This window comes from Oncorhynchus gorbuscha, linkage group LG24 (assembly GCF_021184085.1).
Source record: "Oncorhynchus gorbuscha isolate QuinsamMale2020 ecotype Even-year linkage group LG24, OgorEven_v1.0, whole genome shotgun sequence".
NCBI lineage: Eukaryota > Metazoa > Chordata > Actinopteri > Salmoniformes > Salmonidae > Oncorhynchus > Oncorhynchus gorbuscha.
Window position 1 is genome coordinate 27,746,315 of NC_060196.1, and position 14,699 is coordinate 27,761,013.

At 41.4% G+C, this 14,699-nt stretch overlaps 1 protein-coding gene across 2 annotated transcripts in view; it reads left to right on the forward strand.

Moving 5' to 3' along the window:
* Positions 1-14,699, forward strand: part of LOC124012140 (splicing factor, proline- and glutamine-rich-like) — a 28,420-nt gene that overhangs the window by 4,360 nt on the left and 9,361 nt on the right. The window contains exons 2-10 of one of the 2 annotated variants that reach the window (XM_046325597.1): positions 698-886; positions 1,090-1,391; positions 1,500-1,595; positions 4,845-5,041; positions 5,135-5,219; positions 5,298-5,412; positions 5,495-5,537; positions 5,713-5,807; positions 11,877-12,708. In XM_046325597.1, the coding sequence (XP_046181553.1) occupies positions 698-886; positions 1,090-1,391; positions 1,500-1,595; positions 4,845-5,041; positions 5,135-5,219; positions 5,298-5,412; positions 5,495-5,537; positions 5,713-5,807; positions 11,877-11,990 (1,236 nt within the window). In that variant the 3' untranslated portion in view covers positions 11,991-12,708. Of the gene's footprint in view, positions 1-697; positions 887-1,089; positions 1,392-1,499; positions 1,596-4,844; positions 5,042-5,134; positions 5,220-5,297; positions 5,413-5,494; positions 5,538-5,712; positions 5,808-11,876; positions 12,709-14,699 lie in introns of those variants that run through there. The other variant, XR_006834671.1, reaches the window with a different exon arrangement.

Sequence of the window (14,699 nt, forward strand, 5' to 3'; positions counted from 1 at the left end):
ACTCGAAGTTGCCTTCTGATAGATGAGGTTGATACAGTGAAAGTGTATTTAGTTTTTAATATTAATTAGTTATTATTGAACTTAACTCAATTTTCTAGAGTTTTTCCCTGTTAACTTTATCAAAGTTTCCCTTTACTGTGGCAATTGTGATCGAATCAAAACTATTAGACACTTTCTCAATGCAACAGACCAAAACAAACTATGTAATAGATTTTGTTGTAGGCAGACCACGTCGTGGTAGGATTCTATTATATTGACACACACTACTCGGGCCGTTCTCGACCCAGACCTGTGCAGCGTAACCAGTCAGAGCTGCTGTAGGCCTGTATGCAAATAGACCATTGCCATTTACTTTGAACTGGACTGTGTTTACAGCTGTGGTCGTGAGTAGATAAACTTGATCAAAGCAAGAGCTGTATATAGCCATGTGCACATTTTGTGCATATCCTTTGCTAGTTAGTGAGTTATTAGCCCAGTTATAGATCATTGATAGTCAGCAATAGGGGAGTGATTGCTTCCAACAAGAGCACAAAATGTGTACATTTCTAGACATTTGAAAAGCGAGTCATCAGGAGCGACATAATCACCTAATTAATGTTAACCATAGTTATGTTCTAGTAACAGAATAATCAAGGGCATTTGTCAGGCTAAACATTGTAGTATTGGAATCTGAACTGAACATTGTATCTGTCTGTAGGAGTTGAGAGCGACATTGTCCTCGTTGCGCAGACCTGGCGAGAAGACATACACTCAACGATGCCGTCTTTTCATTGGAAACCTTCCCAACGATATCTCAGATGACACATTCAAGAAGCTGTTTGCAAAGTATGGCGAGCCCAGTGAGATTTTCATCAACAAAAACAAAGGCTTTGGCTTCATACGCCTTGTAAGTGCACTACACTAGTTGACATAGACATTGTCCTTTTGGTAGTTATAAATGTTGTAATTTTTGGTCTTTAATGCCTTGTCTAGGTTGAACCGGACAATTAGGGTGAAGGTTGTTGCTTTTGACTACTTTTTCACCATTTAATCTTAAAACTACCCACTAACAACTCAATCAAATTAAAAGCCAAATTTCTACCATTCCAGGAATCCCGTGCATTGGCTGAGATAGCTAAAGCTGAGCTGGATGATGTACCCATGAAAGGCAGACCGCTTCGGGTGCGCTTTGCGACTCACTCGGCTGCACTGTCTGTGAAGAATTTATCACCTTTTGTTTCCAATGAGCTACTGGAGGAGGCCTTTTCCCAGTTTGGAGTGGTGGAGAGGGCTGTGGTAATTGTAGATGATCGCGGGCGCTCCACTGGCAAGGGCATTGTCGAATTTGCCTCTAAACCTGCTGCACGAAAGGCCCTGGATCGTTGCAATGATGGAGTCTTCTTGCTCACCACGTAAGTGATTTACATGAATTTGGTAACCATTCAGTAGAACATGAAACAAATGAATCTTTCTCCTAAAGGCTCACATGCTGTAATTAATTGGTACTTTTGATGTCTTAGGTCACCTCGTCCAATCGTCGTTGAGCCTCTTGAACAATACGATGATGAGGATGGTCTGCCAGAGAAACTGGCACAGAAGAACCACAACTATCATAAGTAACCCTCACCTCATATAACTAAATAGCCTTAAATCAATAGCATATGGCTTTTTGTGTTCTTATCACCCCCCCACAGCGTTCCTTTGATCATATTGAGGTATTTCTTTTTTACATTTAAAAAATGTATTTAACCTTTATTTCACTAGCAAGTCAGTTAAGAACACATTCTTATTTACAATGGAACAGTGGGTGAACTGCCTTGTTCAGGAGCAGAACGGCAGATTTGTACCTTGTCGCCTCGGTGGATTCGATCTTTTGGTCACTGGCCCAACGCTCTTAACCACTAGACTACCTGCCACCCTGCCCCCAAAGGTATGGAACTTTAGCTATTGTAGCTAGGTGCTTTCCATGGGGCGTGAAAATTACACTAACACCATCAGTCCCGACATCCCAGTAAAAATCTGTTAACTTTCATTTATATACATGTCCTATCCTAATATCTAGCATCAAAATGAAGTGGGGCGGCAGGGTAGCCTAGTGGTTAGAGCGTTGGACTAGTAACCGGAAGGTTGCGAGTTCAAACCCCCGAGCTGTCGTTCTGCCCCTGAACAGGCAGTTAACCCACTGTTCCTAGGCCGTCATTGAAAATAAGAATTTGCTCTTAACTGACTTGCCTGGTTAAATAAAGTTTTTAAAAAAGTGTTTTACCATTTCATTTGCTGAACAACCAGGGCTACAAGTTGATTTCATGAGTTTAATTGATGAATGTCAAAAAAATGAGGTTCGCCAAAGCAAAAAACCGGACAAATTCATTATTTGAATGTTCACTGGGAAACTAATATCAGTGACAACTGTTTGGCATTTGTGATGGCAACTATGTGTGCTCTGAAAGTATTTAGACCCCTTGACCTTATCAACATTTTGCTGCGTTACAGCCTTATTCTAAAATGGATGAAATAATTTATCTTCCACCTAAACACAATATTCCATAATGACAAAGCGAAGACACTTTAAGAATCAGGAGGATGGAATTGTCAGATTTGCATAGCTCTGAGACAGGATTGTGTCTGCAGCATTGAAGGTCCCCAAGAACACAGTGGCCTCCATCATTCTTAAGTGGAATAAGTTTGGAACCACCAAGACTCTTACTAGAGCAGGCTGCATGGCCAAACTGAGCTATTGGGGGAGAAGGGCCTTAGTTGGCGAGGTGACCAAGAACCCTATGGTCACTGACACAGCTCCGGAGTTCCTCTGTGGAGATGGGATAACCTTCCAGAAGGACGAGCATTTCTGTAGCATTCCACCAATCAGGCCTTTATGGTAGTGGCCTGAAGGATGCCACTCCTTAGTAAAAAGCACATGACAGCCAGCTTGGAGTTTGCCAAAGGGCAACTAAAAGACTCAGAAACAAGATATTCTGGTATGCTTACACCAAGATTGAACGCTTTGGCCTAAATGACAAACGTCACTTCAGGAGGAAACCTAGCACCATCCCTACGGTGAAGTATGGTGGTTGCAGCATCATGCTGTGGGGATGTTTTTCAGGGACTAGGAGACTAGTCAGGATCGAGGCAAAGATTTTTATTTTACCTTTATTTAACCAGGCAAGTCAGTTAAGAACAAATTCTTATTTTCAATGACGTCCTGGGAACAGTGGGTTAAACTGCCTGTTCAGGGGCAGAACGACAGATTTGTACCTTGTCAGCTCGGGGGTTTGAACTCGCAACCTTCCGGTTACTAGTCCAACGCTCTAACCACTAGGCTACCTTGCCGCCCCAGATGAAAAAGATGAAAGGAGCAAAGACAGAGGTGTCCTTGATGAAATCCCACTCCAGAGCGCTCAGGACCTCCGTCTGGGGTGAAGGTTCGCCTTCCAACAGGACAACTACTGTAAGCACACAGTCGATGCAGGAGTGGGTTCGGGACAAGTCTTTGAATGTCCTTGAGTGGCCCAGCCAGAGCCCGCACTTGAACCCGATCAAACATCTCTGGAGCGACCTGAAGATAGCGGTACAGCGACGCTCCTCATCCAACTTGACAGATCTTGAGAGGATCTGCAGAGAACTGTGGTGTGCCAAACTAAGGTGTCAAGCTTGTAACATCATACCCAATGAAGACTCAAGGCTGTAAGCACTGTCAGAGGTGCTTCAACAAAGTACTGAGTAAAGGGTCTGAATACTTCAAATGTGTGATCATTTTTATACTTGCAAAAATGTCTTAACCTGTATGCTTTGTCAATATGGGATATTGTGTGTAGATTGAGGGGGACATAACTATTTAATACATTTTAGAATGAGGCTGTAATTTAACAAAGTGGAAAAAGTGAAGGTGTCTGAATACTTTACGAATGCACTGTATATAATGGACACAATGTCTTCCAATTATCTTCTAATGTAGAAAAAAAAACATAACTTCAAACAACTCTTGTAGTTTGTGAGCGCCATAGAGCAAAACATCTTACATGTTTGTAAGAGTGTCTGCTTTTCATAGATGGCTTTTAAGTTTGTATAAAAGACCCGGCCTGGGCCTCTTCGGTATCCGCCCTTGTCTCACCAACACCACTCTAGCTCAGCCCCCCGTTAATTACGCATGCCTACTATCCATGGATTCAGAAGAAATGGACGAATCCAAAAGTCTGTAGCTCAAACACACAATGTTTAATGGGGGTTAAAGTCAAAGCACTCCTCCCGAGTGGCACAGCAGTCTGAGGGACTGCATCCCAGTGCTTGAGGCGTCATTACAGATCCCGGTTCAAAGCCGGGCTGTTTTGCAGCCGGCCCTCGACTGGGAGACCCATGAGGCGGCGCACAATTGGCCCAGCGTCATCCGAGTTAGGGGATGGTTTGGCTGGCCGGGATGTCCTTGTCCCATTACTGTAGTGACCCCTGTGGCGGGCTGGGCGCATGCACGCTGACACGTTTGCCAGATGCATAGCGTTTCCTCCGACACATTGATGCGGCTGCCTTCCAGGTTAAGCGAAGAAGAAGCGGTGCTGTTTGGCAGGGTTGTGTTTTGGAGGACCCATGGCTCTCTAGCTTCACCTCTCCCCAGTTTGTACGGGAGTTGCAGCAACAGGACACGACTCGGTGCCGAAGTGGATTTTACGAAGTTGGGGAGAGTGGGGTAAAAAGTATCCACCCCAAAAAAGTCCAAATGGGTAGTGTTTACCAGAGGTCGGGGGTTGGGTTAGCAGATACCACAGTTAAAGACCCATTGCGGTTGATTTTTCAGAGAATGATAACCCCTCTTGAGTACCACTTTTTGTTGTGTCTTGATTACAAGTCGGTTTCTATTCTAACACCTGCAGGGAGCGGGAGGAGCCTCCCAGGTTTGCCCGTCCTGGCACTTTTGAGTTTGAGTACTCTAAGCGTTGGAAGTCCCTGGATGACATGGAGAAGCAGCAGCGCCAGCAAGTTGAGAAGAACATCCGCGAAGCCCGTGAGAAACTGGAGGGCGAGATGGACGATGCTTTCCATGTGCACCAGGCCAACATGATCCGCCAAGGCAAGCTTAACTGGACCAGAAACAACTCCTTCTCAAAATGGAAGGCTAGTTAGATGTTGCTGTGTCTTACATGTATGTTCGTACACTGTTTAGATCTGCTGAGGCGTGAGGAGGAGCTCCGACGCATGGAGGAGATGCACAGTGCGGAGATGCAGAAGAGGAAAGAGATGCAGCTCAGGTATTGAAACTGGTTTGAATAACTGTTGAACACACAATTTATTGGAGTGTTACTAAAACGTGGCAGTGTGCTTTACAGGCAGGAGGAGGAACGTCGCATACGTGAGGAGGAGACGCTCCGCCAGAGGGAGATTGAGGAGCAAATCCGGCGCAAGCGGGAGGAGGCCTACAGAAGTGGGAACTTCATGGACAATGTAAGCTGAGCAGAGTACCATATCACCATTCAGACCTTTACATTTGAGGAAAATGCGTGTTCTTACGATATTGATTTTACAGAGGGACATGAGATTGACTCAGGGTGGCGCCATGGGTATGGCTGGTGAGTAGTGAATCTTTATATTTTTAAGGATTTGTCAAATAAAAAATATTTATTTTCAGCTTGTTGTTTTGAAACGAGTAAGAAGTTTGAGACTGCTTTATAAACATATATGACAACATTGCCCCCTAAGGGCTGCCATGACTCATTGTAATGTTTGACATGTTGTCCCAACTAGACAATCAATTTGGCTCACCCAACCAGAAGTTCCCCATGGGACTCCAAGGCATGGGTGGACCTAACGCTGGGGGAGCCATGATGCCCAACGAAATGGTAATGTATTCCAAATGGAGTAGAAGACTAATTGGGGGTGGTTTCCTCCTCTGGTTGCTGTAGTTGTCATCTGGGAGAGTGAAGTGGATGGTTTTGCTCAGGTCGGCCCAGGTTCGAAGCTTGTGTGCTGACAGTGTCTTCATAGGCGTCTGTACCGTGTCGATATTGAATTTGTGCGTAGCAGCTTTCAGCAGCAGCATGTCCCCTCAGTTCCTCCACTCTTACAGCCTGTTTTTCAGCTGAAAATAATCAACCTGTACTAAACCCAGTGAATTGCTTTCTTAAAGCTCCTACTTCGTGTAATAGACCTACTGCAAGCCCTGTCTTGTGTGAGCCAGACAGGCACATTTTCTTGGCAAGTGGAAAGATGTCATCTAAAAGCATTTTTTTTTGTGGAAAACCTTTTTAGTTGAAACACTTTACCATACTGTCATTGAACTTCAAGCGATCACATGAAATGGTGTCTCGGTGTAACCTGGAAGTATTTTTTTAGGGGCTTCAGTGTGAAAAGTGAACTTCCTGCAATGTTCTCTTGTGGCATAGCAGTTGTTTTAACATTTTCCCGGCAAACCACCATGTCCAAGCAATTCAAATGATGGGTTTTTTAGTGCAGGTTGCTTTTTGAAGCAAACATGTCTTTTGACATAACATTAAGCTAATGAGTAAGCTCTTTTAGTGCAACTTGCAAAACACAATACGAAGAACTGATGGTGACAGGCATTGCCCTGGGACTGCTTGCTGGATACCTGTACTACTTGTACCCTGTGGGTGAAATAATGCCCAGAATGTGATTAAGGCATCCACATTAGGCCTATGGCAGGCAGGTGTATTAATGTCCTTTTGTGTTATAGGTTACATACAATTAGTAAGTTGACCAGTTAGATGTCTGGTTGGTAACTTAGAAATGGTCTGACGCGAAGCTGTTCAAGTCCATTAAAATGGATACAGCTTGTGCTTTGTATAAGTTGTTATACTGTCAAGGATATATCAATTAATGTAATGGAACACATCTATTTTGACGTAAGGGTGGCAAACGATCTGATAGAAAAACACAGCTGGTTGGCTGCTTTTGCAATGGGTGAGCAGTTATTGGTATTCAATAATGGATTGTACAGTTCGACAACGTATCTAGTGTATTTCTTACTGATAGCACCACGTCCGTTTTTCTGTTCTTCACTGCAAGCAATGCAGTATGAACCTAACTTTTAGTGCAGTGATCGCAGAGATCCTCTTACCCAGGATGTAAGATGGCTAGTAGACATGTTACTGGCTTGACAAGCTGTTCTTGCCACTACACACGTGGAAGCTATGACAAATCAGGGTCCATTTAGTCAAGTTCACAGTAGAACTACCATTAATCGGCCAAGTTTTTATTAGTTTGAACAAAAGTGCTGATACGGCTACGACTACCTTCCAAATAGAATGAACAATTAATATATACACTTTTACACCATGTGCCTCGATCAACATACCTGTATGTGATAACTCATTTTGAGTTTTGGCATTTTAAAGTATGGAGGGCTCTGTCTACCAATTTGTAGAACACCTGAAAGGAGGATTTTCCTATTTCTAAAGTCAATCTCTATTTCTGATGTAAATGGAATGTTCTAGAAGGGTCCAGACACCTTTTGTGCATTTTGGCTTGTTTTTTACACTTACCCAAGCTGCAATACACTTCTTGATTGTTCGTTGAGCCATATCGGGTTGCACAAAAGATGGTAACAAAAGTACTCAAATGTGTTTTTTAAGAAATGGACACGCTCTCAGTGTAGTTGTATAGGTCTTCAGATGTGTACACATGAAATTGTGTTATTCTGAACTTTTTTCCACAACATTCTAATCCAGGTTTGGAATCGGTTCAGGGAACAGACTTGCAAACTGTAACCAAATGTGGTCTATACTGTTCCGGAACAGAACCATTATTGTAAAAGCATGGGAACCGGTTAATAATGCAATTTTACGTTCTGGGCAAAAAAAAAAAAAATCTGTCCCACAATAATTAGAACAAAGCTCCTATGCAAAGCCTTTACTGAAACTTATTCCAGCCTCTGCCTGCCAGCTGGAAATCTGTGTGTGTGTTTCCCCTCTGAAGAATAGGTTAGTTACTGTAGCCTACTGATGCATGATTTAGAAATTAGGGAGATGTTTAAAAGAATGGATTTGCTTTTTCAATGCTAGTTAAGTTCGATACTATATGATGTTTCACATTGTATTTATTCAAGCTGCAGTAATTAACCATTTGGGCGACATTACCAAATTAACATAGAAATGTGTTGTAGAGTTGTCATTCTCATTGAAATTTCCTCTAAGAAGCGGTAGATCTGTTCTATGTGCACTTTCTATGCTTCTCGTTAAGTTTTGTTTGAATACAATATTTTTGCTTCTAGAGCATTTTTCGCAGCGGTTTAGATGGTACAATGGTTAGCTGTACTTGCTTGTTTTGTCACAAACTGAAATTAGGCTTTTAGCAACCAAGAAATGGTGGAGCGTAGGGTGTCTTTAACGACAGTAAGGTAAGATGTGTTTTTATAGTGCTGCACTGCGCACAGAAGCTTGCGAGCTAATGTTTGCTCTTGTCCAACGTTAAACCAACTCAGAAGTTCAGACATTCAAAGTCCCTCCATAGAAGCCACTCCGTATGTATAATTGTGGGATTAATTCAGATCATGCATGTGATAAAATGCCCAGCGCTTCAAGGCACGCTTTCTCATTTAAGTTGCATCTCGCACCCTCACTGTGACTGGCACAGTGTGTTTCTTTAATTATGATTTAAACCATGCTGTTTACGGCAAAATAGAATTAGATCTTAATGACTTTACTATACAGATTAACTCTCTGACCCGTTCAATAGCACGCTGCTCTATCCAATATATGCCATTTAGCAGACGCTTTTATCCAAAGCGACTTAGTCATGTGTGCATACATTCTACGTATGGGTGGTCCCGGGAATTGAACCCACTACCCTGGCGTTACAAGCGCCATGCTCTACCAACTGAGCTACAGAAGGCATTCCGCACTGATTGGTGAAGTAGTTTGTCGCACTAAATGTAAAACATTCCAGGGGTTTAACCAATTAAGTGTAATCAATGTGATCCAAATTAAAACAATAACTAGTAATGCTACATACTCAGGTTTAAATCTCACCTCTTAAAATTTACGTTCACAGATTGATTAATAAGCGTAAACGTTTTGGTCGGTACCAGAACCTTGCAGGTCCCCTAAACAGGGGACTTTACATCTGAAGGTTTGAAAAAGGAACAAAATGTAAGTAAATGAACCTGCAATTTGTTTATGGTTTTGCTGGTTGGAGCAGTGAAATAGAACAAAGAGAGAAAATGATATATTCAGAAGGAAACGATTGGGAAAATAATTTGGGTTCCAACTAGAACGATTAGGATTTTTCAACGGCGATGCCGATTATTGGAGGCCCAAAAAAGCCGATACCGATTAATCTGCTTATTTTATTTGTAATAATGACAATTACAACAATACTGAATGAACACTTATTTTAACTTAATATAATACATCAATAAAATCAATTTAGCCTCAAATAATGAAACATGTTCAATTTGGTTTAAATAATGCAAAAACAAAGTGTTGGAGGAGAAAGTAAAAGTGCAATATGTGCCATGTAAGAAAGCTAACATTTCAGTTCCTTGCTCAGAACATGAGAACATATGAAAGCTGGTGGTCCTTTTAACATGAGTCTTCAATATTCCCAGGTAAGAAGTTTTGGGTTTTAGTTATTATAGGAATTATAGGACTATTTCCCTCTATACCATTTGTATTTCATATACCTTTGACTATTGGATGTTCTTATAGGCACTTTAGTATTGCCAGTGTAACAGTATAACTTCCGTCCCCCTCCTCGCCCCTACCTGGGCTTGAACCAGCAACACAACGACAACAGCCACCATCGAAGCAGCGTTACCCATGCAGAGCAAGGGGAACAACTACTAGAAGGCTCAGAGCGAGTAACGTTTGAAACGCTATTAGCGCGCGCTAACTAGCTAGCCATTTCATTTCGGTTACATCAGCCTCATCTCGGGAGTTGATCGGCTTGAAGTCATAAACAGCGCAATGCTTGACGCACAACGAAGAGCTGCTGGCAAAACGCACGAAAGTGCTGTTTGAATGAATGTTTACGCGCCTGCTTCTGCCTACCACTGCTCAGTCAGATACTTAGGTGCCTGAATGCTCAGTCAGATTATATGCAACGCAGGACACGCTAGATAATATCATCAACCATGTGTAGTTAACTTGTGATTATGATTGATTGGTAAGTTTAATGCTAGCTAGCAACTTACCTTGGCTTACTGAATTTGCGTAACAGACAGTCTCCTTGTGGAGTGCAACGAGAGAGGCAGGTCGTTATTGTGTTAGACTAGTTAACTGTAAGGTTGCAAGATTGGATCCACCCGAGCTGACAAGATGAAAATCTGTCATTCTGCCCCTGAACGAGGCAGTTAACCCACCATTCCTAGGCCGTTTTTTAAAACGATTTCCGATTGTTATGAAAATTTAAATCGACCCTAATTCATCTGCCATTACGATTTAATCGGTCAACCTCTAGTTCCAACCCATGGTTTCTAATCCGTTTTGGTTTAGTTCCCCATGCTGCTGTGCAATGCCGAGCGTGTCCCTGTAGTACATGGGCATAGACAGTGCAGCACCGCTGGTAGGTCTTGAGTCCCCAAAAAAAAGTTATATAAAGTTGGGAATGATACCATGTCATGTGTACAACATCTAAAGACTTATATCCCTATACTTGGAGTGTCTGTTTCTAAAAGGACATTTGGGGTAATTTATTTTGTTTTTGATCGTGTCTTTTGCATGCCCCGACACTGAGCAATGAGGAAGTGAATTGCGGCTGCTGCACTTTTCTCAAAAACAAGCCAAATCACTAAAGTGTGTAGACCCTATAACATGTCATTTACATAAAAAATGTAGCACTTAAGAATGAAAAGATTGTGTTGTGCAGGAGCAGGGTGACTGTTTTTTGTGTGTGTATACAAAATTATTGTGTTGTGCAGGAGCAGGGTGACTGTTTTGTGTGTGTATACAAAATGAACCGAGGTATTTTTGGTCCAGGAACTTAGATCAGGATTTGCCACAAACGCTGTGGAACTTCAGTGAAAAGAGTCTTAACCAGTGTTGGCATCATTTGCCCAACTGATGGCATATTTACACATATGTGATGCATAGTAAATTGTAGAAGGTATGGTTGGAGAAATGGCACTATAAAGCATTGACCAACTGAATAACATGGCAGGATTAGGCCAATGAACAGCTATTTGAATTAAACCTAGTCTATGGTGAGCCAGTAGACTCAAGATTGTAGTTTGTAATGTGAAATTCAGTCCTGCCTCAAGTTGTTGTGTTTTTTTACTAAGGCTATGAAAGTTAAGTTTAACAACTGGGCAAGACTTGATGTAGGCTCATTGATTAAAATCATATTTCCCATTTTTATTGCTGTTTGGCAGGCCAGCAATACTGTAGTTGTTCAGGATTACTTGTGTAATTAAGCAATACAGGCAAGACAAGCAACAATGGGGTTACAGCTATATCAGAAAATAGGCCTGATATAAGTCTTTTTTTTAAAGCGATTAAGAAAGTGGAAGTATAGCACTGAAGTGCATTTATCAACAGACCAGTCTGGCCAACCTGTACATTTTGGCATTATACTTCATCTTTGAGCCTTCGGGCCATAGCAAACTGGCAGGCTTCCTGTCAATGCTCCATATGATGCCAGTAGTGAGTGATGTAGCCCAGCCTTTGGCATGCACAGCAGACTATGGTAGGACATAACTAACGAAAACATTACCCTTTCTTCCTTCTCCGTATGTTACCTGTGGCACCTGTGGATCTACATATTGGAACTATTTCAACGAACGTTTCCCTTGGACATGTCTTCTGCTGTTTATTTTGTCATGGCTCTCAAACAAAACCAACTCTCTTTCTACCCCCCCTTACTTCTCCCCTGAATATGGACTTGAACTGCGTGCCATTGCACTGCCTTCACCTCACCCCCCCAATCTGCTTCCTTGGTATGGTTGTTGATCCCTATAGCACAACGAGCGGAACTTCCCTCAGGGAGGCCGGGGGGCAATGGGTCCTAACAACCAAGGGTTTGGCAGGGTCCGTGAGGAGTTTGATGGGCCTGCCAAGAAGCCCCGCTTTTAAATCTTTTCGGTGTCCCTCATAGCAGTGTTTTTGTGTAGGTTCTCTGAACATCTTCACATTGAGTCATTGTTATATTTAAGTTGAAAGTGTTCTTGCACTTTAGCCTGAGGACTCATTCATTTTATGGCAAGTTAGGTTTTTCTTTTTTTCTTTTGTATTTGTAGTGTGAAATTGATGAATTGGTCACCCTCAGTAATCACATAGCGCTATCCCACCTATGTATAACTTTCTTTCCAGTTGTATCGTGCCCGTGTCGTAAATGGTGATAAGTGTCAACTTTTCTCACCTTTCTATGGCTGTGTTTTGTGCCATTTAAGATTTGAACTAAAAACATGTAACTTTACAATAAAGACCTAATTTGGTTCTTTCCAAACCTTCTTAAAGTTTATTTTAACCCAATTTTGAGTCATTATCCTAAATAAGCCCAGCAAGAGTTGACAAGCCTTTTTCCCTAGATGTTTATTATGTTGGGCGCCGGGGGTGAACAGCAACTTTATAATGTAAATGATCACCATGTGAACTAAATGGAACAACATATGCATACTGGACAGTATTGATAAAGAAAGTTCACATTTTAGAGCACAATTAGGTCTAGTAGAAATTGTACTTTTGGGGCCCAATTTTGACAATGGAAATGAGCAGTGCTGGTGTCAAATGCGATAAATGCTACTAGAATAGTTTGTTTATAAAAATACCAGATTAAAAAAATTCCCTTGGACTTTTGCGACTTCAATTAAGATTTGTTTTAAAAGTATAATTTTTGTCTAGCTCTAAATGAAGTGTTATGGTTTTTGACAACTGTGCTGCTGCTTTTGCGTTGACAAGAAGGTAGTATGTTTGGCTCGTGTATTGTTCCCAAGTCGGCTACATATTATTGAACAGAGGTTGAAAGTCCTCTTTGACCACATTTAACATCTCAAAGCAGCACTTGATTCATCCACTGTCTCTTGATATTGCATCATTCAATATGTTTAATTGGAATGTATATCATACACGGCAATGTATGAAAACGATTTAAGAATGTTACCCTAAATAATTCCAGTTTCAGCCACTGTCTGACAGATGTTCTTAGGTCATAATTCAAATGGCCATATTATTATGAGAAACGGGAATTGAGAGAAGTGGTACCCTTCAAGCTACCGTAGAACTTTTCGGCCTTCCACTTTGTCCATTTTATTTATGGCTCCTTCGCGGAATTTCTTTAGTGTCTTTCATAGCGTAAGTACTGATAAACCAACAGGGATGTGAACTGATTCATTAGTGACTATAGTTACTTTGAAGTTTCACATGAACCAATTGGACAGCTAGGTCTGAAACATTAAAGGGACAGCTTGGGGTTTTAGCAATGAGGACCTTTATCTACTTCCCCAGGGTCTGATTAATTTCTGCCTACCATTTTACTTCCATTAAGAATAAAGTTAGAGGTAGTTTTGTGAGCCGGTGCTAACTAGTGCTAGCTTAGGGCAAAGATGAATTCTTGAGGATCCTAGCTGTTCCTGGACTTCCAGTCCTTGCGCTAAGCTAGTTAGCATTTCCTCCCAAAATGACCTCTTATACTGGACGCAGAGACTAACTTGTGACCACCATTTTACGTCTCACTGGGGAAGTATATAAAGAGCTTCATTGCTAAAACCCCAAGCTATCTCTTAGGATTAGGGCACATTGTTTAAAAACTGTCAACATGATCTTTCACGCATTTATGAAGATGTTGAGATATGAAAACACCAGCCCCTTGCAATACATTTTCTTGATTTAAGACTGCTCGATTAGACCTCTAAATCTGTGAGACTTAAGACACAGCACACCAAAGGGTAGATATGTCAGTGATGTAAGCAACAAAAAAAAAATAGATATATAATTACAAAGAAAGCTACAGAGAATGGAGAACATTGTCCGTGTTACATTTTTATTAATTGAAGATCAAACTTGTGCTCCTATGAGATGTTTAAAAATAATCTCATCCATATTTTTTACATCGCTGTTGAAATTGCACTAGTCACTGTGTACTTGAACTCAATAGGATCTTAGAATTTTGTCAATTTCAAACAATTACAGCACAAAGATTGATTGTGGTTGTGCTCAATGTTACTCAAATGACTACAGTTGTTTATCAAAACAGTTGTCTAAACCAATCTGATTGGATACCTTAACACAAGTAATGTATACCATAAAACATTCAATGTTATTCCTGTATGTTTGTTTTGTGTACATTTCTTCTTTGACAGGTTTGGCCACTTTAAAGGTTGCAGTGTGTAAGGAGACATTTCTAAAACAAGAAGTCCTAGGCCTAACTGTGTCGCACTTAATACAGTTTACTCCCGTGACTTGTCTTACACAGACAATCCTGATGAAGAGTCTTGCCTTAGTGAAGAGTTTTCAGCAGTTTTCAGTAATGTAACAGGGATTCCAGTTGGTGAAATGGTTGTTTGATTAACAGAACAGTAAATAGCAACCCCCTGTGACTGAAATCGGAACTGACACCCCATCTAAAATTCTAACTGGGTGTTGTCAACATGTCTAGGTGATTTGGAATACAATGAATGAAGCCAGTTTGCCAGAATGGCTGAATAACAAGAAGACTGGATCTGGCTGTGTTTCATAGGGTGTATGTTTCTTGGTGAACTCTTAGTCAGCTCTTCCTGGACTACTCACCATGTTAGTCAACTTGCTATAGTAATGTTGACCTACAGTCAACTCGGTGGGATGTAG